General features: G+C 49.0%; 2 protein-coding genes across 7 annotated transcripts in view; one reads left to right on the top strand and one right to left on the bottom strand.

Moving 5' to 3' along the window:
* The first annotated feature begins 2,080 nt into the window (after positions 1–2,080).
* LOC149336159 (uncharacterized) lies at positions 2,081–25,941 on the top strand. Its single transcript, XM_089552657.1, has 4 exons — positions 2,081–2,440; positions 7,322–7,614; positions 8,763–8,851; positions 25,471–25,941. The coding sequence occupies exons 1-4, from the start codon at positions 2,081–2,083 to the stop codon at positions 25,623–25,625; spliced, it is 897 nt and encodes a 298-aa protein (XP_089408783.1). The 3' UTR covers positions 25,626–25,941.
* The window catches only part of LOC149336158 (carbonyl reductase family member 4-like), a 10,316-nt gene continuing 7,837 nt past the window's right edge, over positions 25,230–27,708 (bottom strand). For all 6 annotated transcript variants that reach the window (XM_089552654.1, XM_089552653.1, XM_089552651.1 and 3 more), the window contains 2 exons: positions 27,527–27,680; positions 25,230–25,842 (listed from right to left, as the gene is read on the bottom strand). In XM_089552654.1, coding sequence (XP_089408780.1) covers positions 25,664–25,842; positions 27,527–27,680 — 333 coding nt within the window. In that variant the 3' untranslated portion in view covers positions 25,230–25,663. The remainder of the gene's footprint in view (positions 25,843–27,526; positions 27,681–27,708) is intronic.

Raw genomic sequence — 27,708 nt, 5'->3', positions numbered from 1 at the left:
TGTCAACACATTTTATTTGGCATTTTTCTGCTCAAAACTTTAATCCTTGCAAATAATCTGACTCTTGTTATAGGCGCAAACAGCTTTGCGGTGTATTATGCCAGCAACACTGATTGTCGCCTCCATTTCGCGTTCGCGTTGTCGCAGCGCATGGAGCTTGGCCGGTGGGCGACGGAGCGACAGCCAGCCGTCGTCGCCGCGCCGCCTCGTCGCGTCGCTTACTTTTTCGCGTACATGGAGCTCAGTCTTTTATGTCCCCTGTGAAATCCTTCGTGGGCCACAGGGTGATGTCATCGGCGTACAGGGCGTGCTGCACGCCGGCGACACCACCCAGCTGGGCCGGCATGTGCATCATAGCCAGATTGAAGAACAGCGGGGAAAGTACCGCCCCTTGGGGGTTTCCCCGCGTGCCGAGTAGGTGACCGTGCTCTGTATCTTGTGTTCGGATGTAGGATTGACGATCCGTTCGAAATTGGCGTATGTATCGGAATGTGTTAAAGACAATGTCGGTCTGGTGGTCGTTGGGTATCCACCCAACTCTTGCTCAATAGCCGCACCAGATGACAAGGCTGCAGAAGGCAGAGAGACCACCAAGACCACAGACGAGACTCGAAGCAGCCACCATCTCCAAGGGCCGCCACCTGGGCTAGGAACCCCAAAAGATCGCACGCCACAGCGAATGTCAGCTTCGAACTCCTCCTTGAGTCCACCACCGGCGTCGAGCCCTGTCACCCCGCAGCAGCCATGGGTGACTCCAGCCTATAACCGCTCCCCGGGTGAATACCCGTAAGAGTTTATCGACCAATTCATGAGCGCGGCAACAATAAAAGGTGCGAAAGTGACGTGAAGCTCCGATATGTCTTCTTTTTCCTCGACGGCCCTGCTAAAACGTGGTACGAAAACCACGAGACCAACTTGGCAGCTAACGGGGACACAGAAGGCACACAAAAGTATTTTCTTGAACTAGTATGTGACTTGCAGCTATAAGCGCCCACCTCAATAGCCTAGGGACGGAACCGCCACATCCTCTAATCAATGGACAAAACACGGTGCGCCATTGTTTCGTTTCACCGAGAACGCCACCTGTCGTGGACATAGCGAACTGCTCTCTGTAAGCGGTCTGTATGCGGGGCTTTCTCGAGGGCAAGCAGCGTAGCCGTTGGCGTAGCACTGTAGCCAACTTTCTCACTCATCTTCTGGTTAGTAAGAGCGCTACTGGGATCGACTGGAGACACTGGCCTCTTGAGAATGTCCACTGCATTTTAACGTGATTCTTGAAGACGTTGTAGACGTGGCCCATTGTTAAGTGCTCGATTCTCCCACAGGAAAGTGATCTTGCACTCTTAAAGCAAAAAAAAATGTTAAGTTATTTTTCCAGACGGATGGAATACGAGACGTGGAGTCGGAGACAGTAATGCATGATCCTAAGAGGAGGATGAAGTAGTACTGTAGTGATGATGAAACCTTTTTTCTTGTGCATAAATTCCAGGACTTGCGTGCACTCCCAGCCAACGGATGCTTTTGAACGTCAAATGATTTTGAACTTCCAGCACCACAGACGTGTACTAAACCTCGTGGTGTGACAATTTAATTCATAGACGCACATAAACCCAACACAAGACAAACTCGAGATCAAATGTAGGAACAACGTATAACGATGACTATAAGGGCCACTGATCTACACAGTGATAAGGGTAGCGCAAGCACTTTCTGTTAACATTGTTCTTGTCTCGTCTTGGGCTTTTCAAGTTAGAAAGGCTCGGCAACCATTATGCTAGAGAACCCCGACGTTGTTCACGTTAAGTAGCTATCCTAACCACCAATGGCAGATTCCCGACGTTGAACCTGATCACATTATTAATCTTCGTTTCAATTTGAATAAAAGTTACTGATTAAATATTGGAATTCGTTTCAAACCAGCCAAATCTGGCGCAGGTGGAACAGCCATGGGCCGGTGACAGTCAGCGCCCCCCAGTGGCCTGATGAGCACGCTCCAGGCCAGCCAGCAGCGGCCAGCAGCTGCTCGTGGCTTTAGCCCGTGTGCCCGAACGGCCCGCTCTCGACCGACTGTCGGCTCCCCATGAGCCGAGCGCCGCAGCTCGAAGACGCGGCAAGCCGTCGCCAGCACAGCGTGCGGCCGTCGCCGCCGCCACCACCGACGACGACGACGGCCGAGACGACGGCTCAAGCCCCATCACCGGATCTCGTCGCCGCCACCCCGCAGAGCCGCCACAACGAGGGCTGCGAGGCGGCGACGTCACCCGTCTCCCCGGCGGGCGACGGTGCACACGGTGCAGGAGGACCTCTCGTGTGGCTCGCCATCCTGAAGGTGGGCCTCATGGCGGACACGGCCTGGTGCTCGGGCGCCATCCACGACCGGGCGCGCCGCCTATGGCTCTCCTTCCACCGGCTCCAGCCGCCCGACGGACAACTAGCACAGGTATACCGCGCCATCTTTGAGGTGCTGCTCATGCTCAATCAGCGTGAACTCAATCGGCTTGCTTTTCTCCATGTGACGCACCTCAGTAGAAGGCTCACGTAAGCCGGCAAAAGCATCTTAAGTACATTCACCTTACATGTAGAAGGCTTGGTTTGGTTTATTTGGGTTCAACGTCCCGAAGCAACTCAGGCTATGAGGGACACCGTAGTGGAGGGCTCCGGAAATTTCGACCACCTGGGTTCTTTAACGTGCACTGACATCGCACAGCACACGGTTACATGTAGAAGGCGTTGACATCGCCGTCACTGTACCAGAAATAGGCGTACTGCAGCTGATCGCTGAATGAGACTATGCCCTGCTTAGGTTCAAGTTCAACAAATGGCCAATATACAAGATTCGCCCCCTTCAGAGGCCAAGAAAGACAGCTATGGATGGCTTGCACCTACGTCAGAGTGACCGCCATGTTGGTGGACCAGGACCGAGGGTACAGGATGCTAGAGGCCCGTGTACTGCGCGATGTCAGTGCACGTTAAAGAACCCCAGGTGGTCGAAATTTCCGGAGCTCTTCACTACGGCGTCCCTCATAGTTTGAGTTTCTTCGGGACGTTAATCCCTCAGAAACCATAAACCAAATCACCTTCTCGGTTGTGCTCTGTGGAAACACTGTCCACCATCATGACGTCCGTGACGTCACATGCAAGCCATCTATACCACCCCGTACCAAACCTAACCATAAATGAAAATTAGCTGCTAATAAAAGTTAGTTGATTCAGCGCGTGCCTTTTTCCTTTCCTGTGTCTCCGTCTCTCGCGCTGGTAGATTACAATAACAATCCCACGTGGCACAGCTGCTAAGCGATATTTGCCGACATATTATAAGTTCCTGTATGCTAGAAATCGAACTGACTTATTCTGAACTCGATGTTATGTAGTCATAGTAGAGACGATACCATACTATACCTTTGGGTTTCAAATTAAGGTTTTTGGTTGGAGATGTGCTACAGTTAATTATAAGTACTTGATGACGTCATGTTACATGACTTGCATAGCATATGTTGGGTCGCTTCGAGCTCGGTAGGAGGCTAATCAAGTTTGAATGCAGTATTTGGTAGTAGAAATTTATCATAATGTAGAAATGGAGGATGTTAAAACGTGCTGATGACGTCAGGTGATACGAGCAAAACTAGAGGATGAGTCAACATAATTTGAATCTCTTCGTGTTTGATATTAAATTGCCAGTATCTGAACAGCCTAACACACAAGAAGCAGAAGCCACGAGATTATGTCACTGAAGACGTAGCTTGTGGCGACTGAAATTACCGGACGACTCTGCATGCTTTGAGCCCCTTTATGTTGGGCATAAAACTGGCCGGGGTACGATACACGTGGAGTAGACACGATGTAGGAGTTGCGAGATTAGGTCACCAACGAAGACACGTAACGTGACTGAAATCACAGTGTTAGAATATTTGTGATAACCCCAGGTGGTCGAAATTTCCGGAGCCCTCAACTACGGCGTCTCTCATAGCCTTAGTCGCTTTGGGACGTTAAACCCCATAAACCAAACTAAACCAAACCCTTTCGTGGGGAATGATAGTTTCGTATGCTGAGTTGGAGAGACATGATGTGGGAGTGGATCATGAGACGTTACTGATGAAATTACGTGATCTTATAGACTCGGAATATACTCCTGCATTTAGTATCATGTTAATGCCAAATACATGGCTGTTCATGCGCTTACCACCATGCTCGTGGCTGAACTGTCACTGAAACATGCTACAGCTCAAAGCATACAACATAAACCAAAATGTTTTTAAATAATCTTGTTTGTGGTACCAAATTGGCCTGATCTGAATGCTGCGTTCGATAAACGTTTTTTGGGAGTCACCTTAGCGCGCAATTTATGGCGTCATATCAGCTGACGAACTCTTAGGAAGACTCCGGACACTTAATCATTTTCCATGCGAGGTCAAAAGTGACCACGACCTCGTGCTGTATTCGAAAGACGGGTTGTGGATGTCATAAGATTACACTCGTGATAACTAGAGATGTGAATGAAATAACAGCGACGGAGCAGATTTCATCGGTAACGGTCAATGGTAAAGTGTCCTGCGGTCTTCAGTCTGGCGTTTACAGTTAGTTACAGTTACAGTTTGACGGCACGCCAGCTAGGCGGCGCCACCATCAGCGTGTGACGTCGAAGAAAATCACTAACGAAATTTCACAGGGACACATAATAACATTATGTGCTGGCAACGCGCCAGCGTTAGATGCTGGTGCCTTTACCAGGAGCGATGTCACTTCCGATCTGTGATGTGACTTCCGGTCTGGTGACGTCACTTCGACAGCCAATTAAAATTACCCGATCCAGTGACGTCACTTCTCTTCAGCCAATGAGAATTATCCGGTTTGGTGATGTCTCTTCACTCCACCCAATGGCAAATTTTATGATCGACGACACATTTTTTTGCAGGTTAGGTTTTTAGTTCCACGGCATTAAAAATCCTTCGACCAGCAGCTGGCAAAGAAATATAGGAGAAGGGATGAGATGTCGGTGCTTTAATTTTATTTGGAGGATTAATGATTGACCACCTTTTAATCACGCGCTTTAACAGCCGTGGAGCGAGCCGCGCCGGTGAACAGGGTGGCATTCTCATCGTTCAAGTGCACGCATAATTTAACATGTCTCAAGACCGCATCGTTCGGTTGATAACTTTGGTCTCTTGCCAGGTTCTGTCACTGAGTTGGATCATTCTGCAGTTCGATTTAAATGTTGACATCGTCAGGCATAAACAATACATCGATTACCTGCCGAGCAAGAATTCTTCTTGGAGAAAAATCTCCGTATCCTCCCAACTAGCCAGCGTGCAGCTATCGTTGATTTCCGCAGTACCTTTCATGGTCGCTTCATAATATCAGCAATAATTGGAAACGCACTTCTATGACTCTCACTTTGCGTCTGTCCTGAAAAAACATTCGGACCCTAGTAGTTAGGCGCCAAATACAAATGAGTTCAAAATCACTTAAGCTATCCTGTGGGTTCACATATCCCGTAAATTTTTAAGTGGCGCAATCTTGCAACGCCCGCATTGTGCCTGTCCTATGGGGCATTCAGACTCGATCAAATGCGGTACAGAGGAGCAAAAATGTAAGGTTTCAGACCCAATAAGTTTTGGTGTCGTGATGTCGTCGGTCACGTAAGCCTATGATTGCCGTACTGGAGTTTTTGCTTAGCGGAGAGGTATTAGCGTAGGCCTATACCAGATTAACATATGCCTCCTGGGCACACCCAGTTGTATGGTGTGGAGCAACGTGGGGCACGCTCCTGTCACTGCGCATGTGCAACAGGCATCCGTAAATCAAATATACATCTGCTCTAGAACGTCGGCGCTATGCTAAAGGTATATATAGTTTTTTTATAGATACACCGAACGCTCTTATGACCACTTTTATCGTTATGCAGCGTCGGTGTCGTTATCGTAACACGCCAGATGCAACGAGTCACGATGATTGGTCAGAGTGGAGTGAAACCATGCGTGGCATCATGGAAACGAGCCTCACTGATTGGCCAGAATTCCGATCACTGATTTGTCCGACAATAATGAGTCACTTGTAACGTAACAAGGCATTCACTACTGCTTATCCATGACGGTAATGCGAGCATATAGCGGTATAGATGCAACAGACACCCTACACCCCAACCGCAGTCACCAGACAGACAGCACCAGACCTATACCTGCCGCCGAAATCCGCATCAGCACAACTGTAAACATCGTCAATATGCTCACTCTCTGTGATTGGCTATTGGCCAGATTGACGGCGTTAGCAGGAACTTGGGACAGCTGCTAGCTGTCACCGCTAAGCCTTACGGCATACAGTGCTTCAATAGTCGTAGTGGAATTTTTTAGGATAAGTTTTCGTACAGATAATAAGCTGGCTTTTTCCACAGTATTTAGATTATATACGTGATCGCCCTCACACGTCAAACGCCGCAGTGTCTCGATGACTCGCCTAAAATGTGTTCCAGAGCCATTCCATTCTTAAACAATGGCGTCTACAGACACTACACAAATTTATAGTCAATTTAGGCGGAAAAGCATGCCTTTTAAAAATCCTGCAACTATAATCCCTTTTTGCCAGCGGCTTCGAACAGAAGAAGGATTGTGTTTTCCATTGTGAAATCCATATTCGTCATAACAAACCGGGAAATTGTTGTGACATTTTCACTACACGGTTATCTCATTTCGCGCTGTAGCCGAGTTTTCTAGTGCTGTCCCACGAAGACGACAGAGTTATCAGGTTGAGTGTCCGGTACCATCGTGTAATTTTTTTAAACACTGCCGTAGTATAGTCTTATCATGCGTAGTGCGGTGGGAAAGACAAACGAAGTAGACAGCTGTCCCGAGCTCCTGGTAACTCAGGGCTCACGTTTCCCCTCCGACGATCGCTCAAGCCAGTGCCTCCTATAAAGAAAAGTCCCCTGTCTCCCTTGTGACGTCACGCACCTTGCATGGTTGTCCATACCCTTGCATGAATTTAGAACACAAGGCTGAAGAAACGATAGCCATCATGATCTTGGGGGCTATCTCATCTTGACCTTTGTGGTCTAAATTCACGTCATGGTACACTCTAAACAGGAAGGACAAAAAAGGGGTAAGGAGTCCCCTCACTCCCTTTTATGAAACGGTGTGCGCCAGAGGACAGTTTACTTCCTTTTTACTCCATTATAAGTGTACTGGTGTTTAGAGTCAAGAGTGAACCCGACAAGATGCGTGACGTCACAGGAGCAGAGCAATGGGCTCTTTTTTTTTCTAAGAGGCACTCCTCAAGCCCAGTGGCGACCTGAGTGATGAGCTGCAGCTCTTTTAAAACCCTCGCGCAGCTGGCGGGTGAGGCAGCGCCCCCGTGGGAGCCCCTCGCCGCGACCCTGTGGCAAAGCATCGCCGCCGTGCGCGCCCTCTGGGAGCAGCAGCCGCCGGCCTCGACGAAGCACACCACCCTGGCGACGGCCACGCTGTTCCTCTGGCAGGCCCACTGGCCGCCGCAGGCGCTGCACGAGCTCAGCAAAAGGGCCGCGGGCCGCTGCTGCTGCTGCTCGTGCTACTGCTACTGCCACCTGTTGCACCGGGCGCACTTCTTCGGGAAGCGAGACGCCGCCGCACTACTGCGGGCCTTGTAAGCACGCATTCACTCACCCCACTGCTGACCGTGCACGCAAAGACAGCTGCTTGGCAGAGTACTACGAATTGTGGATCATACAATACCCTCAATTGTCGAAGCATTGCAGAGGGGAGTGGGGTTGAAATGGTATTACATGCGAACAAAATGAATACGCGGCGACATCTGCTACGATAGTGAACATTGGTCAGGCATCTCAAGAAAGCTGAGCTTATACCTTACAGAAATTTCTGTAGACAGTGTTCAGACTGTCCATAGACATTTGTCAATAGATTCTTTAGAATTTCTATTGACAAATCCTATAGACTAGCCTGTAGACAATACAAACCCTATAGACTGTCTATAGACAATCTATAGATTTATGGCCATACACTTAGAACACATTCGTCCATAGGCAGCTTATAGACTTGAATAGGCAAAAGGAAGTATCTATAGGAACGCGATCTATAAGAAGCCTATAGAAAGTTTATCGACCATTTTTTTAGCAGTAGCAAGGTGGGCGTATGAGATTAAGAAGTTTGGGGGGATACGGTGGCCGCAGCTGGCAAAGGACAGGGTTAATTGGAGAGACATGGGAGAAGCCTTTGCCCTGCAGTGGGCGTAGTAAGGTTGATGATGATGATTATAGTGATAATGATGATGAGTTGGCGCTTGTTGAATAGCTCCAACATGACACCTCTAGTATGGAAACACAAAGTACAAATTTCTCACAGGACATGCCGCTGAGGCGCTATGTCCTGTGAGAACCTTTCCTTCTTTTCTGGTCGGAGAAAGCCAATTGTCGTGATAGGAGAGGAGAATAGCAGCTTAAAGGAATAGTTCTTTTATATTTTTAACAGTCGTTACCCTGTACAGTGGATGTGTAAGCAAGCGACCACCAATGTTTGTCTGCAACCGCGTAACAACGAGAACAGCGCAAGGCGTGAGAAGTAACGATATCACAAACTGCATATGAATCGTCAGTGTGGGAGCTGCCAAGGACATCTAAAACGGGGTCGTCGGAACCGAATATAAACAATTGAGACGGGCGTGTTAATTCGCAACGGTCGGGTGTACTGAAACTACACCAAGCAGAGAAACGACCTATAATGTCGTGCTCGAAAGCTGAGCGTGCCGCTAATTTAGCCCATCCTCTCCTTTTCCAGTGCCGCAGACTACGAGGTCCCTGCAGACAAGGGTCCTTGGTGGCAGATGGACTACAACTTGGGAATGGGACAAGCGAAACTACTCCACGGTATGCCCTAAAAACGGCGCCTCTTTGTTTTACTTTCGTAGTTCTCACCTCCCTTTAGCTTGATAAAGACCATATACCGCGCAGTAAACAGCTCTATTCGCCCGGTATCCCTGCGTTGAGGGCAACTCTTGACCATGTCCTCGAGGTCCAAAGCCGTGATATTTTGCAAGCGTGCAACAATGGTGTTGTAGTTTAGTTGCCGCCTCTTTAGCCACGTCGATTAAAGATTGCGAACATTTATTAAGATTGATAGCATTTGACGAGTTGATTTGGAGTAACATAAGATGAAACCTCCGATACGCGGTCAGCATTCTGTAAGCCATCAAGGCATTGCTATGAATTCTATGCTCATACTGCATTCCCTGCGCAAAATGCCAAGGAAGTGTCTGCCGCAGCGACGCACTTGTTTTTTACATCGACTGAAACGATCCGTAAGGTCTACTTGTGATCAAGCGGAAGAGGAAAGGCCCTCGCCATTGCGGATAAAGACTGTGCTTTCGCCACACACTGCAGCCATAGTGCTCTTGTAGCCTTTAAAGCAGAAAGCTGGGCTAGTTGTTGTCTATATTGAGAGGGCATAGCAGTAGCGATAGAAACAGGGCCGACAGGATAGAATACTAGCGCCTGTGTTGTATTCTATCCTGTAAGACCTGTTTTTACCGCTACTATTATGTCCTCTCAATCTTGTAACCTGTTCGACGGGACTTCAGGTATCCGCAAAGATATTGGACTGTTTGCACCGCGCATGCGCCACACGGGTGCGTAGCCGTGTCTGCCTTCACGCGTGCGCACTGCCTCCTATAATGGCGCCTATCGTTCACGAAGTGAGCCGCGTTTGTCAGAGGAGAGGGGATGCTTCTTGCTGTGGCAGGAGAGAGAGATTTTAACGAATACACGAGAGGTCTGCTTGGTTGTTAACTTGGCATGCTACTCCAGATGAGGGTGAGGGAAGAGGGTGAAAAAAGGGGAAAGAAGGATGACAAGAAAAGGTTATAGATGAAATCAAGCATACACAACACTCACGCACTCGAAACAAACCGGGTCATCGAAGGGTGTCTCTCAGACCCCATTTCCCAAAAAAAACCTTGTAATGCTTTTGTCGCACGTGCAGCCGAAGCTTCATCACTCCAGTGTCCAAGGACATGGTCCAGGTACAGGGGACGGAGTCCTAAACCACTTAACAATACCTTGTGATTATTACTGAGAATTCGTCAGCAGCAGACCAAGTGTTAACGATTTTCGCGCACACCACACGTCGGGCACATAGGACTGCTTGATGCACTAATTAACGAGGAGATGTTATCACTCAGTAGTTTCTTACATTTTATAGCTTAAACCTCTTTACTTTTCTGCGTTTTATACTCATCCAGCAAAGTATGCTGTACAGGTGTTAGGGTGAATGTGGCGCGCAGTTGTTCTCTGTTGGTGAAGTCTTTCACGGACGACCGGTAACGATCAATAACAATGCGCACGAGATCTAAGGATGCTTTTTCTAGAGTACCTCCACCTATTTGTGTTTTGGGTAGACATTTCAGAGGTAGCTGGTTTCAAAGTGAGCTTGAGGCCTTTGAGGACAGTTGAAGCAGCGACGTAAGTACATAGAGTGGACGCGTGAAGTTGATGTCGGACGCGTTTGTAAACCAACTTCTTCAGCCTAAAAAATCCAGTTTTCTCCACACCGTTCGAAGCGGTGCCTAGACAGCCCTGCAGAGCCGTCGCTGCGTTCGCCGGCTAGCTCAGAGGATAGCTGTGCTGTGGCGTGATGTTGCCTGATCTTTTGGGGGGTCGTGTCTTGCTTCTGCCCGTTACCGCAATGGGCAGGTCATTCGAGGTAGGCTGCTTTGTGGAGGGAAGGCTTGTGGTCCCTTGGTGGGCGATGGGTCGGCCACTGGAGAGCTCTGGTTCGGTGGGTCTCGTGGGCAAGTGGTCACTCCAGGGTGTAGAAGATATGTCTGGTCGATTACAGAGACTCAACTGTTGTATGTGACTCGCCATTAGTGCAATGCCCTCGAAGCTCGGGTGGAGACCATCCGCTGCAAGGACACGCACCAATGGAAAGGAAACCACTCAAAGCCGTGGTCGAAGACGCACATGCGCACCCAGCCAAGGGAAGAAATGAATCGCCTACCTAGGAGCCTCCATAATCTCCACACACCACCCCCTTCTACCCTCCATAATCCCACTGTGAATTGAGCTTCGAAAGCGCAATGCTTCGGAAGAATGGGAAGGCAATCGAAATAAAAGCGAAGGGTGCAACCAATACTGCTGACGCAGACTTCTCTCATCACATCGTATGATGGTCTGCGCATTTTTCTTCTTTCTTTGATTATCGCTCATTTCAAGCCCATTTATTTCCACTAGACGCACTGCCTTCATCCAGCGGAAATTCGCACTCACAAAACCGTTAATCATTGCTCTCTTCGTGTCTCTTTTTGCACTGCTTGCGATGCTGAGGCCAGCAAGGTCGTGTTCAACATAAGACGGATGCTTTTGTTCCACTAAGCGTATTGTTGCGCAAACAACGACTCGACTCCAATGCTATAACGCTAGTATACAGCCCGCCTTAATGCGCCCGGCCATGTGGCGGAAGGCCTGTGTGCAGCTGCCTCGTATGGGGTTATTTCGTTTCTCGCACTTCAGCCTCACTTTTCGTAGCTAGCGATGAGTCTGGTATGCAGTCAGTCTCTTTTTTTATTTTTTAAGTCGAAAGCCTTTAACACCTCATCGTTGTCGACAGAAGGTTGTCAGCAGAGGTGTCAAGCTTTTGACGGGTGTCCACCGAGATATGTGAGACAGTTACTGCGTAATTTGCTTTCCTCAAATACAATTTTCATTTTCTTCATTACGGCCCCTCTTTCTCTTTTTTCTTTCACTCCCACTTTCCCCCTTCCTGTACGGTGCGGTTTAGGAGTCCACCGAGGTGACAGAAAATTTCTGCGCCATTTCCTTTCCTCAAAAAGCGTTGCGTTCAAAGGACAAGGCATCGCGCCGAACAGGTGGTGGCGTTCCGGGGGCAGCGCAACAACACGGTGTTGCGTTCCACTCCTAAAGACGAAGCTTAATTAGCATTTAATTAGTATTTAGTAATTAATCAGTAACTAACCATTAGTTAACAATTTATTGCTTAGTAATTAGTACTTTACTGTGTGACGTCATCCCGTGGTGGCGTCACCAGTGCCCCAAAGGCGGTCAAAGTGGCGCGGAAAAGCTTTATCCTCTACGCACTTTAGGCAGTCAAAGTAAAAATTAAATTGGTAAATTGGTTTTTGAGGAAAGGAAATGGCGCAGTAACTGTCTCACATATCTCGGCGGACACCTGAACCGCGCCGTAAGGGAAGGGAGGAAGGTGGGAGTGAAAGAAGAAAGAGAGAAAGAGGTGCCGTAGTGGAGGTCTCCGGAATAATTTCGACCACCTGGGGATCTTTAACGTGCACTGACATCGCACAGCACACGGGCGCCTCTTGCGTTTCGCCTCCATCGAAACGCGGCCGCCGCGGTCGGGTTCGAACCCGGGAACTCCGGCTCGGTAGACGAGCGCCTTACCACTGAGCCACCGCGGCGGGTAGTCAAAGTGCGCCCTAAATTTTTTTCCTAGCACAATTCGTAGTGCCTACATTTGCTCATTTTTTGACGATTTCTGGTGCACGAAAATTCAGTTTATAATCAATACATTAGTGATTTATTTTCCGAACACATCTCTTTTCTGGTATAGCTAATCGCGTACTGATCTATCGCTTCTGTGGGCACCGGATGGATGGAAAACTTTATTACGCAAGCGAGTTTGGACCGTGGTGGTGGTGGTGGTGAAAAACATTTATAGTGCAATAAATATTTACAGAGAGGTAATTGGGGTAGGCCCTATTGGCCCTTTCCCCTAACAATACTATAGGTGGAGCCCCTATTCCGGGGCCCCATTGGCAAGCAACGCCGCCCGCGTCCGGTGAACCAAGGCCTTTTGGGTCTTTAGGTCCTGCCAGCCGAGCAGGGCCGCCTCCCAGTCCTCTCTGGTGGGGTTGGGGTTGGGGGGGGGGGGATAGATGGGTTGGATTGACACGCCCAAACCATGTGGAAGGTGTCAGCCACCTCCCCACAGAACTGGCACGTGCCATCAAAGGATTCGTTGAAATGTTTAAGTACCGCCGGGCACAGTACAGTGTTAGTAAGAATTTTGATGAGGAGGCGCTCGTCAGCGCGATCCAGTCCCTTACAAGGGGCCGGGTAGCGCCGGTGCTCCTCCTTGTAGTAATCGGTGATGTGTTTGAATGTAAGGGCCAGATTGTCTGATTGGGAGTAGGCTTCCAAGGACAGGGAGATAGCCGGTCTCAGGGCCACCGCACAGCCCTCACATTACGCGCATGTGTCCAGGCCACGTAGGGCCATGGCACTGGCACCCCGGTTCACACAGCGAAGTTGCGCGTCAGGGTCCTGCGACGCAAGGAGGGCCTGCCATTTCTCCCAAGTACCGATGGCGGGCTGTCCCTGCGGGGGAGGATCGGCAGGGAAGCCGAAGAGGATGTGGTCCAGGGTGGCGTGCGATTCTCCGCAGAGAGTGCACTCTGGGGAAACATGGCGGAAGTAGGATAGATGCTGAGGGGTAGGGAGAGTTCGGGTCTGCAGTCGCCTCCAGAGGATTTGTTGGGAGTGGGATAGGCGGGGGTGGAAAGGGGAATAGAGTCGACGGGCAAGGCGTGCTTGTTGAGTCAGTTCTGAGAACGTGTGTGCCCGCTCCGTCGAGAAATCCCGGCTGGGTCGCCATTTGCCCGGCAAATAAGTCCTCGGGCTATGTTATCGGCGGCCTCATTTCCAGGATTGCCAGAGTGAGCCGGCACCCACACGAGCTCAATACGCCTATCGGAATTTAGGGTGCACATTCTCAATATCTGCCACGCGGGGGGATGGACGCGTCCGCGGGCGAAGTTAAGAATGGCTGTTTTTGAGTCGCTAATTATATAAGCCGCATTGGTTTCGGCAATGGCTATTGCTATAGCTGCTTCCTCTGCTTCTTCCGGGGTACAAGGGGTGTCTATGAAATGGGTAAGTGGGGGGGCTGCTGCATGGTAAGCCACAGCTAGTGTACGGTCTGGACCACACGCGGCGTCCACCCAGCGCACGTCCTCTGAAGTGTCATATTCTTTATGGAGAGCTTTGGCTCGTGCGACTCGGCGGGATTGATGGTATTCAGGGTGGACATTCTTAGGAAGAGGTTTGAGGATAAGCGCGGTGTGTATGGCGCGAGGGAAAGAGATGAAGTCTGTAGTGTGTGCGGGTATGCGAATTCCCAGAGAATCCAGTATATAACCTCCGGTTTCCGTGCCAGCCAGACGATGGTACTGTGTGTAGCGATGTGCATCTATAAGTTCTTGTATAGTGTTGTGCATTCCTAATTTTAATAGCCTGTACGTGCTAGTGCTCTTTGGTAGGTTTAGCGCTGCTTTGGAAGTCATGCGGATTAGAGCATTGATCTTATCTTTATCCGCACAGGAGAGGTTCAGGTAAGGTGCGGCGTAAAGAATGCGACTAAGCACAAAGGCATGCAGCACCTTGAGATTGTCTTCTTCGTCTAGACCGGCTCGTGAATGTGAAACCCTTCTAAGAAGATGGATGACGGAGCAAGTGGACTGTTTTAGTGCTTTCAGGGTAAGGTTGTTTTTCCCCGTGTCCTGTAAATATAGGCCAAGAATGCGGAGGGTAGGTGTTTGCGGTATGGGAGCGTCATGCAGGTAAAACGTGATGGGGGAGGTAGGGACGCGCCACGGGCGGATTATGAGGAGTGCTGACTTTGTGGGGGAGCATTCAAGCCCAATGTTTGCCGCGTGAGTAGCTATAGTTGTGGCGGCTTCCTGAAGGGTATATTCTATGTCGCCATCCGAGCCGTATGTGGTCCAAACCGTTATATCATCCGAGTAAACCGTGTGTCCTAAAGGCGGAATGTGGCTGATAGCCTTGACCAGGGGGATGAGGGTGAGGTTGAAGAGGAAGGGAGATAACACCGCCCCTTGCGGGGTACCAATGTTACCAAGCGTGAAGGAGGGGGTCTGTATATCATCTATATGCAGGGAGGCGGTGCGGCAGTTTAAGAAGGTCCGGATATAGTTGTAGGTCTTAGGCCCCAACTGCAGATCTTGGATGCCCTGCAGGATGGCGGCGTGCGTAACTTTGTCGAATGCTTTGGTGAGGTCGACTGCCAAGATTTCTTTGGTGTGATGTAACATGTCATTGAGGATAGCGTGTGAAATCTGCAGCAGGGCGTCCTGTGCCCAGAGATGGGCTCGAAATCCTACCATAGTAGGGGGATATAGTCCATGGGATTCCATGTGTTGCGTGAGACGGGTGAGGATGACATGCTCAAACACTTTGCCCAGGCACGAAGTCAGCGAAATGGGACGGAGGTTTTGGGCATTAATTGGCTTATTTGGTTTAGGAATGAAAATTATTTTCCCGTGCTTCCATTCAGCAGGTAGCGCCCCCGTTTCCCAGCACTCATTGAAGATGTCGGTAAGAAGGGAAATTGAACGGCCATCTAGCATCAATAGATTTTGCAAAAAGGTTGGTTTGGTTTTATAGAGTTTAACGTCCCAAAGGGACTAAGGCTATGAGAGACGCCGTAGTGGAGGGCTCCGGAAATTTCGACCACCTGGGGTCCTTTAACGTGCACTGACATCGCACAGTATGTACACGGGCCTCTAGAATTTCTCCTCCAAAGAAATTCTAGCCGCCGCGGCCGGGATCGAACCCGCGTCTTTCGGGTCAGCAGCCGAGCACCATAACCACTGAGCAACCGCGGCGGCAATTTTGCAAAAAGTGTTGGACTACAATGATGCACGCAGAGTTGTCTTATCCTTTCCATTCCTCCTCCATCCCGGACACGCTCGTTACGCCTAAAGGAGAATTTCTTTATGGTCCTAATACATCTGCAGCATGCATGTGCGAATAACTGCCAATGAAGCTTGTTAGTCAAACTATAGTAGGATACACTCATTTGCAGTGAAGCTCCACCCACATTAAGAACCATCGCACAGCCGCACAGAATTCCTCCACGACAAAAAAGTAGTCCGATGTTAAAACATTTCTTGTAACATAAAAAAGAAGCTAATAAGAAAAAAATAAGCTATAGAATTTTTATACCTGGATTATTTAATAAAGTGAGACATTAAGAAGCTGATTTCGTTTACTGACCAGATTTGCTAGCGGAGTAATACAGGATTCCGAGAACCATGGCCCAGTGTTAACTGCTGTTTATTTTTTTTTTAAGGTTGTATCCTACTATCTCCCAAACTTATTGTTTCCGAACAAAATAATTTCAGAATGACATTGAGTTCCACAAGCCAAAAATGTATAACCTAAGTTGCTTAGGTTAATTCGATTAAATGGCAACTGTGGCGGTATTTCAGTGTTCACAGATGTCAGAGAATTTCGTTTTAATCTTGAAGATTGCGTGCGCCAACCTATTCGGCTCAGAACTGTTTAGTTCTCTCGCAAAACAATTTGGAAAGAAAAATGTGGCCGTGTGCTGTGCAATGTGAGTGCGCATTAAAGATCCCCAGGTGGTCTATAAGTTATTCTCGTGGCCACTACCACACCTCTCCCTTTTTCTTTCATTCCCACCTTCCTCCCTTCCCTTACGGCGCGGTTAAGGTGTTCACCGATAGGAAACATATATTGCGCCATTTACTTTTGTCAAAAACCAATTTTCCAATTTCCAATTTTCAACACTTTGTTGTGCGATGTCAGTGCACGTTAAGATCCCCACGTGGTTCAAATTATTGCGGACCCACCGCGGTGACTCAGTGGTTAGGGCGCTCGTCTACTGAGCCGGTGTACCCGGGTTGGAACCCGACCGTGGCGGTCGCGTTTCGATAGAGGCAAAACGCGAAAGGCGCCCGTGTGCTGTGCGATGTCAGTGCACTTTAAAGATCCCCAGGTGGTCGAAATTAATCCGGGGACCTCCACTACGGCACCTCTTCCTTCCCTTCATCTCTCAGTCCCTCCTTTATCCCTTCCCTTACGGCCCGGTTCAGGTGTCCACGGAGATATGTGACACAAATACTGCGCATTTCCTCTCCCAAAAACCAAACCAGCGTTTCGATTGAGAAAATACACGAAAGGCGCCCGTGTGCTGTGCGATGTCAGTGCACTTTAAAGATCCCCAGGTGGTCGAAATTAATCCGGAGACCTCCACTACGGCACCTCTTCCTTCCCTTTTTTCTCAGTCCCTCCTTTATCCCTTCCCCTACGGCGCGGTCCAGGTGTCCACGGATATATGTGACACAAATACTGCGCATTTCCTCTCCCAAAAACCAAACTCGCGTTTCGATGGAGGCGAAAGGCGCCCGTGTGCTGTGCGATGTCAGTGCACTTTAAAGAACCCCAGGTGGTCGAAATTAATCCGGAGACCTCCACTACGGCACCTCTTCCTTCCCTTTTTTCTCAGTCCCTCCTTTATCCCTTCCCCTACGGCGCGGTCCAGGTGTCCACGGATATATGTGACACAAATACTGCGCATTTCCTCTCCCAAAAACCAAACTCGCGTTTCGATGGAGGCGAAAGGCGCCCGTGTGCTGTGCGATGTCAGTGCACTTTAAAGAACCCCAGGTGGTCGAAATTAATCCGGAGACCTCCACTACGGCACCTCTTCCTTCCCTTTTAGAGCGCAGCTCTTTGGCGTCCGTTCCTGGGTTTCGCGTCGTCGTCGGCGTCGGCGTCGGCGTCGGCCTCGTAACCAGCTCCGCCCCCAATGTAACGCTTTTCAATTGGTCGAAATGCTCGTGACGTCACAGTGCGCGAATTTCAAATGGGGCCAATTGTACTTTGGCTAGTAACCATGCAACCAATCAAAGGGATCGTATAGTGATGCTGCAACTAAGTTGGACTGAGTTTAGTTAATTGCTTAATTAATCAATTAGCCTAATTAATATAGAGGAGAATGAAGAGGTCAGAAGAAAGAGGAAAAGAAAAGACGCGCGTCGCAGCGACAACAGCGCACGCGGAAGACGACACAGCTGAAAAAACAGATAAGTACGAAGCCGCGTTCCCTCCACCACCACGCACTTCCCCACTCAGTAAGACGTTGCTCGTTTCATATACGTTGTGTCGAACATCCTAGACAGTTCCAACAATTGACAGGTTAATGACAGAACACGATGGATAGAAATACAATAATATAAATATGAAATAGCCTAATTAACCTTTCTAGTGAGACCGCATAAATCAATAAAACCGAGAACGAAATTGGTCGAGTTGGGGAATCGAACCAGGGTCTCCGGAGTGCGATACGAGCACGCTAGCCACTCCGTAATGCCAGCTGAATGCTTTGCAATGAACAAAGGCGCGTCTAGCTAATACGGCGTCTTCGTTCACTCCCATCTTCCCCCTTTCCCTTACGGCGAGGTGCAGGTGTCCACCCAGATATGCGAGAGAGATACATTTCCTTTCCTCAAAAATAAATTTACCGTCCAGCAAGGCGTACAGCCGAATTGGCGATGGCGTTCTGTGGACTCCCTGGCAGCGTTGCAAGACGCTGTCGCGTTCCACTCTTACAGGCGAAGCTTAACATGTTACCCACACATCAGTAACACACGCAGACAGCCAATGGACGCCTCATTCGCTGGCAGCACTTGATTCATCATTCACAACCACATTCTTAACGTACGCTCCCTTGCCGCACATGCCAAGGACGTACACCACGATTACATTCTGCGCCATTCCTCTGTACTTTGCTTTGCTGAAACCTGGATGGATCCCGAAGAGCCTCTCGAAATCATAGATTTCCTATACTGCTGTGGTGCTCGCAGAGACCACAACAGAGCGGCGGGAGTCGCTATCTACTTGCGCACAGGTCTCTCTGCAATACCAGTCGAAATGTTTGGCACGTCACATGAAGTTGGCGAACTGTGCGCCGCAAAGTTGCCCAACGGCTTGCTGGTAGTAGCTGCCTACTTCGCCCCTACCGCACTCACGAAAGACGTCGTGCACTTCCTGCAACTCGCATTAACCGTCCATCGATCCACACCGATGTTAGTAGTGGGGGACTTTAATGTTGACATAAAGACAAACAGCAATTTCCTAACACTTATGCGGGAGAACATCCCGTTCCTCTCGCTCGTAACGCGTCCCACGGGTGTGACAACCTCGCGAGGCACTTGTATAGATCTCGTCTTTGAGAATCAAGCATTGGTGTACCAAGTCGAACATATATCAGTCTATTTCTCCGACCACAAAGCTTCCTTCATGACTGTCAAAAACTGTTAGTGGAGTCTTTGTTAAAGGAATACGTGTGAAAAATAAAAAAAAAATCTGTGATAGCGCATACATGTGTTGCTCGATTTCTTTGCCTCAATCTATCGAAAAGGTGAAACAGCTTATTTGCTGCGCTCAAATTTCGCATTAGGAAGTAACGTAATCGTCGGTAATTTTTTTCTCAGTCCCTCCTTTATCCCTTCCCCTACGGCGCGGTCCAGGTGTCCACGGATATATGTGACACAAATACTGCGCATTTCCTCTCCCAAAAACCAAACTCGCGTTTCGATGGAGGCGAAAGGCGCCCGTGTGCTGTGCGATGTCAGTGCACGTTAAAGATCCTCAGGTGGTCGAAATGAATCCGGAGACCTCCACTACCCCAGTCAAAAAAAACCATTGGAACCAATTGGATTTCCAATGGGTTCCAATTGGTTCCAATTGGACGAGTTCAGTTTCCAATTGGTTCCAATTGGAATGGTGTTCCAATTGGATTGTCCAAATGGACTGTCCAATTGGACCATTTGGGTTTCCAATTGGTTCCAATTGGAATGGTGTTCCAATTGGATGCTCCAATTGGACTATCCAATTGGTGAGCCCAATTGGTCTTACCCATTGCATCCAATTGGTCCGCCCGACTGCACCCAATTTATCCAATGAATGTTTGCATGTTTGACGAAAACGGGAGAACTAATATGGTACTTACAATAAGAGCTATCAGCAGCTTAGCCTAATAAATTTTTCTCATCACCTACACCACCACTGGAGCTGAAATTAAATTAATTAACTGCGCTCAGTGGGCAAGCGTCACTGGCCCCAGCATGAGAGCCTAAAAAATTGGGTATATAAGTTGCAGCAGAAGTGTGTGCTCTGGATGTACATATTGAGCTAATGTATGCTACTAGTGCCTGAATGTGCAGTGTTGCTTGTGTGTGATGCATGTGTGTCTGTTGAGTTTGATTTCCATAAAAGCATGTTAATTTCAATTCCGTAGAAAAATGTTGATTGGCACTAGGCAGAGTGTCTTCCTGCAGTCCTCATAAATCAGTTTTTGTTTTTGCACATTACAATGTGTTAAGTAGTAGAAATATTTATCCAAGATCCTAGAGCATATTATTCAAACATTTAGCTACCTTTCTCAATGAACGTAACATATTTTGTGAATATTTTCTGGGTGAAATAACTGCCTGGCCTAATGGGTCCAATTGGCTAGTCCAGTTGGATCCAATTGGTCGGGGGCTAAAAACACAACTGGAACCAATTGGTTCCAATTGGGAAGTCCAATTGTAAGCAATGGGAATGTCCATTTAGTTCCAATTGGAATGTCCAATTGGTTCCAATGGTTTTTTTTTGACTGGGACGGCACCTCTTCCTTCCCTTTTTTCTCAGTCCGTCCTTTATCCCTTCCCTTACGGCGCGGATCAGGTGTCCACAGAGATATGTGACACAAATACTGTGCATTTCCTCTCACAAAAACCAAACCCGCGTTTCGATGGAGGCGAAACGCGTGTGCTGTGCGATTTCAGTTTAAAGATCCCCAGGTGGGCGGAATTATTCCGGAGACCTCCACTACGGAACCTTTTTCTCTCTTCTTTCACTCCCGCCTTCCTCCCTTCCCTCACGACGCGGTCGAGGTGTTCCCCGAGAAGTGAGATCGTTACTGCGCCATTTCTTTTCCTGAAAAAAATTAATATAAGCTTACCGGCTTAGATAAAGTGTAGCTTTAGCTGGCTTATTTTAGTGCCTTAACCAGCGAAAACTGATAGGCAGCGGCCGAGAGGTTTGGAGTGGCAGAACCATTTTCACGTTTCACGGCTACTACCCTGTAGGGCGTCTCACGAGCCCATTTTGGCGTACGAACATGCTCGGTCTTCTTCCCCTTGCGGTCGTCCTTCGATCGCGTTACCGGCACACTTCGCGGAGTGCACATGAATGCACGACGGTGGTGGTGGCGGTGAAAAACATAAGCCATTAAATATTTACAGAGAGGTGATTGGCGTAGGGCTCTATTGGCCCTTTCCCCTAACGATACTAGGTGGAGCCCCTATTCCGGGGCCCCCGTTGGCAAGCAACGCCGCCCGCGTCCGTTGAACCAAGGCCTTTCGGGCCTTGAGGTCTTGACAGTCGAGCAGGGGCGCCTCCCAGTCCTCTCTGGTGGGTCGGGGGGAATAGATGGGTTTGATTGACACGCCCAAACCGTGTGGAAGGTGTCAGCCACCTCCCCACAGAACTGGCACGCGCCATCAAATGATGTGTTGCAATGTACCGCCGGGCCCAGTACAGTGTTAGTGAGAATTTTGATGAGGAGGCGCTCGTCAGCGCGATCCAGTCCCTTACAATGGCCACCGTGTCGAGATTGGTCGCAGCCTAGCTGTGTAGCCGGATTACGCCATACGTTGCGCAGAGCACACTCGTGCTCGGGACGCAACGCGTAAGCCAGACACGCGAGTTCTAAAAGACGCCGCGCATGAAGCACAAAGTTAAGCCCCATCTCCATGGGCGCATCCGAGGCGCACGAGCGCAGCGCCTACGCGTACCAGCGTACGCCGGAGCCGGTCTGCGCATGCGCGGCGCGCAGACGCGAGCTGGCGCTGGCGCTTGGCAAAATATCTGTCCATGTCAGATATTGGCGCCTCGCTCGCGCCGGCGCCGGAAGTGGCGCTGGTTTGCGGTCGGTGTAACCAATCAGGGAACGCAGTTCTCTCGGCATCCGGTACGGCCCTTCGCGCCGTTTGCTTCGCCGAGCCGAGCTGACGACCGCAAACCAGCGAGTCACTTCCGGCGCCGGCGCGAGCGAGGCGCGAATATCTGACATGGACAGATATTTGCCAAGCGCCAGCGCCGGCTCGCGTCGGCGCGTCGCGCATGCGCAGTCCGGCTCCGGCGTACGCTGGTACGCGTAGGCGCTGCGCTGGTGCGCCTCGGATGTGTCCATGGAGATGGGCCTTTAGCACTCGACGTCAACGTTTAACAGCAATTCGGGCACCCATCTTGCGGTGACCTTTGTAACATATCATTTGGTTGAGCGAATGTCAGCGCTAGGCGGCCACAGACGCAGCCGACAGAGGGGGCGCCGTATTCTGGACACTTCCGTTAAGCGAAAGGCCAGAGCCCACAAACGTGCAATAGATGGTATTGAAGACAGATCGACGCGCTCTGAACGATGGCCGCAAATATGCTTGCGAGATCTCGCAGACGCCAAGACGCCTGCCACCCACATCATATCACAACGACTCTGGGACGGGCTTATAGCAGTGCCTACTGCGCAACTCGCGTTATCGGGGCCGTCCTGTGAGTTCTTTGTATTTTCCTCATGTAAACTTGCCCTCGTTTTTGATATTTATAACAATGAAATTTTGATTGATAATTTTAGCGTTTAATTTTGATTGATATAACAACTTTTATTTCCATCATAAAAGATATTTAACCCTGCCCCCGGAGACGCGGAGTTGCGCATCCGCGATTAGAGGCTGGCTGGCAGTCCTTTACTGGTATTAGCTTCTTTCGCCAGATGGATGGCACTTTGCACATTAAAGAACCCCAGGTGGTTTAAATTTCCGGAGCCCTTCACTAGGACGTCCTTCATAGCCAGAGTCGCTTTGGGATGTTAAACCCCATAAACCATATGAAAAAGCGAGCAAAGTTCCTACTCGTAATTATAGGCTATAAGGAAAGGAAAGGTGCCAGTAAGTGTTTCACTTAGCAATGGGCACCTGAAATGGTGTGCAGAAGGGGATAAAAATGTATGAACAAAACTTCTTTGAAAGGTTTCGTAAGGACCTGCTTGAAACCCCTATAGGCCAAGGGTCCATTGGATGCTGTATGCTACCTTTCTGCCGGCTGTTGCTGATAGTCCATGTCCTAGCTGGACAGCGTGTACTCCAGCTGCTCAGGCTTAGAGTTTTATATGCTGGCTAAGTTTGGATTCTCTCGAAATGTCCATACCGTGTGGTATGGTACTGCTATTCCATTGCAATATCGACAGTAGCCCTCGTATTCGGTGGGGTACATTTTGTTCATGATGTAGGGATTGTGGTATGTATTCGTTTCAAGACTTGTGATGGTTGGTTCGCTTTTGTCGGTTAGCGATTTATGAATTGGGGGTATAAATGTCGACTCTGTCTTTATTCTTGTAGTATACTGTATGTCATGATATGTAATGCCCTCGCCTTCTCTGTATGTGGGGCCCTGTTTGTCAGCTGCCCAGCAGCGGCATGGACGCCACTGTTCCCATGAAGGGACTCATGAGCAGGAGTCCAAGTGATTGCTACTCTTTCTGTCTTACAATTGTTAGACCTTATTATGTTCATCCTTTTGCAAAGTTGACCTCCCATTAAGTTTCTATAAGAGGCCTGTGAATCGGTGATTCACAGATTGGGTTGCATAGTGATCGCAAGGGCAATCGCAATTTATTGTCCTTCGTCGGGGTCTTTCGTGTCTATTGAGGTACATGTAATTCCATTTAGTTAGAATGAAAGGGGGAGCACAGGAAGACTGTTGTATAGTGGAGGGCTCGGGATTAATTTAGATCACTTGCAGTTTTTCAACTTGCACTGGCGTAGCACAGCACACAGCTGCCTTTTGAACAAAAGCAGTAATAGCTTAGTCAGATAGGGCGTACAACGGCGATCTAAATGTGTCACCCAATGCAGCATCAAGCATCAAAGTGGAAGTGCTCCGAAGATTGGAGGGGCGCTTAGGCTTCGCCGTAGGGTATGATGCGACAGCCCAATGGGGTAATTTCCAGATATGCAGAAGGCCATACATTACATTCATACATCTCCTGGAGTCCTCATACCCCTCCTGGTGCATTAAGCGATGCACCACTGCCCTGCGATGGCAGGTGCTCCCGGCTGTAGGCCTTGTGTGGCCCAGGTTGCTCTCCCCGAGCAACTGACAATTAATTTAACTGCAACCTGCCATGGTGGCAGTTTTCTCACTATCTGGTGGGCAGGTTGGGATAATGCCGCAATGTCACGTGATCTATGTGGCCAACCTGCCTCCTAGGTTGCTCTCTGGGAACCACTTGCCAGAGCCAAGCTCGTGATTTTTTGCTCGAAAAACCAACACCGGATTTTTTGGAGAATGGAGCCTTTAACATTGTTGAGTTAAAAGATGGTTACGGGGTGCCAATCTTGTGACCTGTAAGAGGATGGGGAAAGCCAAAGGAGGAGGGTGTGGGGGGAAAGGCCAAAGGTGGACGGCGTGGAGAGAGTGAAAGAGCTTTGAAGAAGAGGAGGTCAGAAGAGCCGAAAAGTTTCGTGCAGCGCCACAGGCACACTCTATAAGGGACTAAGGAGGGAAGGTCTCCTTGGTACAGCACTCCTTGGTAGAGCTCCTCGTCCAGTGCCCGGCGCTGCGCTTAACCGAGGATGCTCTGGAGAAGGTCTGGTGCCCGGAAAGTGCACCGGTCTAGTAAAGGTGCTGGTGAATGCTTTGCACACAGACAGAGAAAAGTTTTCCGCCGAACTAGGACTAGGCTACTAACACAGTAAAAAACAGTGGTCTGTGATTACCAAAAGGAATAAAAAAACTCTTTTGAATTCTCCTATTCTACTTTTTGTCAGTTTTTATTCTGGATGCTGCTTTAATATAGCTATTCCTGCTGTAGTTTCCATTGCACTTTTCTATTCAGGCAAGGCTTGATGTGCTTTACATGCAACTTGCATCTAATAAGCAAGACATAGCATCTAAGAGGGAAGGGTAGTGTTAATCAACTGTGTCGGTGGTATATGATGCACGGTCCACTAAAACGTATCTGGGCCACACAGGTTTCTCCCACTGTTTATGCCCCTATTACAGATAAAACTCACCAAACCCAGGCTGCCAATATCGGGCTGCCAAGTTTCTTCTTGTATCCTTAACAAGCTTCCAAGTTTCTGCTTGTAGCATGGTGTCTCTGGTGTGTAAGCAGTGAACAAAGATACCGAACGAAAGCGCTGCCAGGTAGCAATCAATGCTCATTAAGTGGAAATCCAAGATCTGCAGTGTTCTGCACGTCCAGAAAGTTGTTTGAATAAGAGTCCATGCGTCTTTTATTTCACCTTGCTTTGTTACGACAGCTGGCAGCATCTATTTGCTTTTTTTTTTGTAAAGCTCAGACCGCATGCACCTGGTCAAACATGCAAAATAAAGGCAAATCCGGTTTCATTTCCAAACCACTATATCTCTCCCTTTTAATCACTCTTGACCAGACATAAGGTATTGTGGTATCCAGCATAAACATATGACCTTCTCCCCCTTTTAATCACTCTTGACCCGACATAAGGTACTGTGGGACCCAACACAAACATATGGCTTTCTCTCCCTTTTAATCAACCTTGACCCAACATAAGCTACATTGGGATCCAACATAAACGTATTGCCTCCTTTCGCTCTTCGCACAGCTCTGTGGACCAGCGGGCCGTGCCCAACAACGCAGTGCCCGTGCCTCGGGAAGCCCTGGTCTTGGGAAGGGGCCGAGCTGCTGCTGCCCCTGATACTGTCCCAAGGCCTGTCCTGGGCCGCCCTGGTGCGCGCCGGGAGTGCCTCATGCGCCTGAGCGGCTGCTGCACCCCTCCTCTCCCCCTCATCACCTCCTCACAGGGCCAGCCGCAGGCCCCCATCGACGGACAGCACCTGCCCCGTGACGTAGCTGCTGCTTGCCAAAAAATGGACAGCCCGCGCCACTTCCTCCGCTCGGCCCGGCCGTAGCAAGGGGATGTGGCCCACCACTGCTTGCAAGTGTTCCGCGCGAGTCATGCCAGTGTCTATGAAACCTGTGACAGAGACAAAGGAAGAAAAGATTGCCGTGTTGATTGTTGCAAATGCGTGCCGAAAGTGAAAATATATACATATTTATATACGTAGCAGCGAAAGCCAAACAGCCATGTTTTGTCTCATTCCATCATTTTTCTTGCACATGTTCAGAGTTATGTGTCGTACAGAAAAATTTTGCTGATACGTTCCCGCGTAACACGCTTTTCCGGTTCATGCGATTAAAATCATGAGCAGAGAAAAAATTCCTTAGGGTTGCATTAAAACACTCTCGGATAATATATGTTCCTGGTATTTAACCATTTTGCTATGTTCCTGAATAACACGGTTTTCCGGTTCATGCGATGAATATCATGAACAGAAAAAAAAGTCCGTAGGGTTGCATTAAAATGCTCCCGGATAATATAATTTCCCGGTAAGTATATTTAATGATTTTGCCCAATTTTGATCATATACATGCAGTGACCAACCGTAGGTATGTTAACGCATGAGCGGGCTAAACATTAGGGCACGCGAAACGAAAATCGGAAGCGCAATGGCAGTGAGCTGACAAAGTGGTTTCTCTGTCGTGGAGAAGTGCGATGGGAGAAAGCATCCGAAAAATTAAGTGACAACAAAGATTCCGGCTACTTTTGCCTTTGCTGCCGTCAGACTGGGTTTGTTGCAAACTTTGCGCTAATGGCAATGCAAGTGTAGAAAGAAGTCTACAGGCACCACAGATGCTTTTGCATGCGCCAACAAGCGCCAACTGAGCTCTATGTATAGCCAATAAAAGTGTCAAAAAATGCCTCGAAAGTTATTCTTGAGCCACACTTTTCAGGGTACCCTAATTGTTTTGGTTCATGTTTTCCCAGATAATGCACCCTTTACCTGCATTTCTTAGAAAAGGTATCAACAGGGTTTTGCAGTACGCAGGGTTTGTCTTGAAAATGTGCAAGGTCTATGAGGAATGCTGAAGTGGAGGGCTGTAGATCAATCTACACTAACAGAGGTTCTTCAATGCAATAATACTGAGCATTAACTAGGTACATTAACGGATTTAAAATGCGGCCGGTGTGACCAAAATTCGATCCCAAGCACTGAATGCCATTCTCACTGAGCCAGCGCAGTAAGTACGCTCTGAGAGTCTACTTGATAAACAGCGCAGTTACTAGCTGGGTAGGGGTTTACTATAAATAGCTAATGGAGCCTTTAATGCACCCCTAATGACCAAAAGGTGTCAGAACGTGAGGACATGGGTTCACCTTATTTTACACAGATTCAGAGCTTAAGGGCTGGCATAAGTGCTTCACTACCCAGCTAAGAACAAACCATCGTTGCCCGGTTACTTTTTGCAAAGACTGTACCTGGTCAGTATCGAAATACTTGTGTGTCTATGCTTGTAATGTGTGCTGCCATTATATTTACATGTGTGCTGAACAGTAATTCATCACAGCACACCAAATGAAGTGTCAAGTAGCAGGCCAGGGTCACCTTACCACCGGCCGCCCTCTCCACCTTTCCTTTAATTAAATTCATTTCTCTCTCTCTCGGCGTGAACAAAAGCTAGGGTATTGCCTCCCTAGTGCTTCTTCTTATGTTCTGCCTTTCCACACCAATTCCCTTCACAGTGCTCTTCACACCGACTCACTCAATCCCTCATCCTTTCATACTGAAACTTGGGGAGGAAACTGAGGCAGTACGCACCCGGCTGCACCATATTGACTGTGATGTTTCGCGAAGCAAGTTCCTTGGCCAAGGAGCGAGTGAGGCCAACCAGGGCAGCCTTGCTGGCAGCGTACACCGTTTGGCCAATGTTGCCCCTCTCACCAACGATGCTGCCCACATTGACGATGGAACCCTGGCACAGGAAGGGACAACAGACGGCG

Source organism: Amblyomma mixtum, chromosome 7, assembly GCF_055824585.1.
Source record: "Amblyomma mixtum isolate Tamu chromosome 7, ASM5582458v1, whole genome shotgun sequence".
Classification (NCBI taxonomy): Eukaryota; Metazoa; Arthropoda; class Arachnida; order Ixodida; family Ixodidae; genus Amblyomma; species Amblyomma mixtum.
The sequence above is the reverse complement of the archived record's forward strand: the minus strand, read 5'-3'. Positions and strand labels throughout refer to the sequence as shown.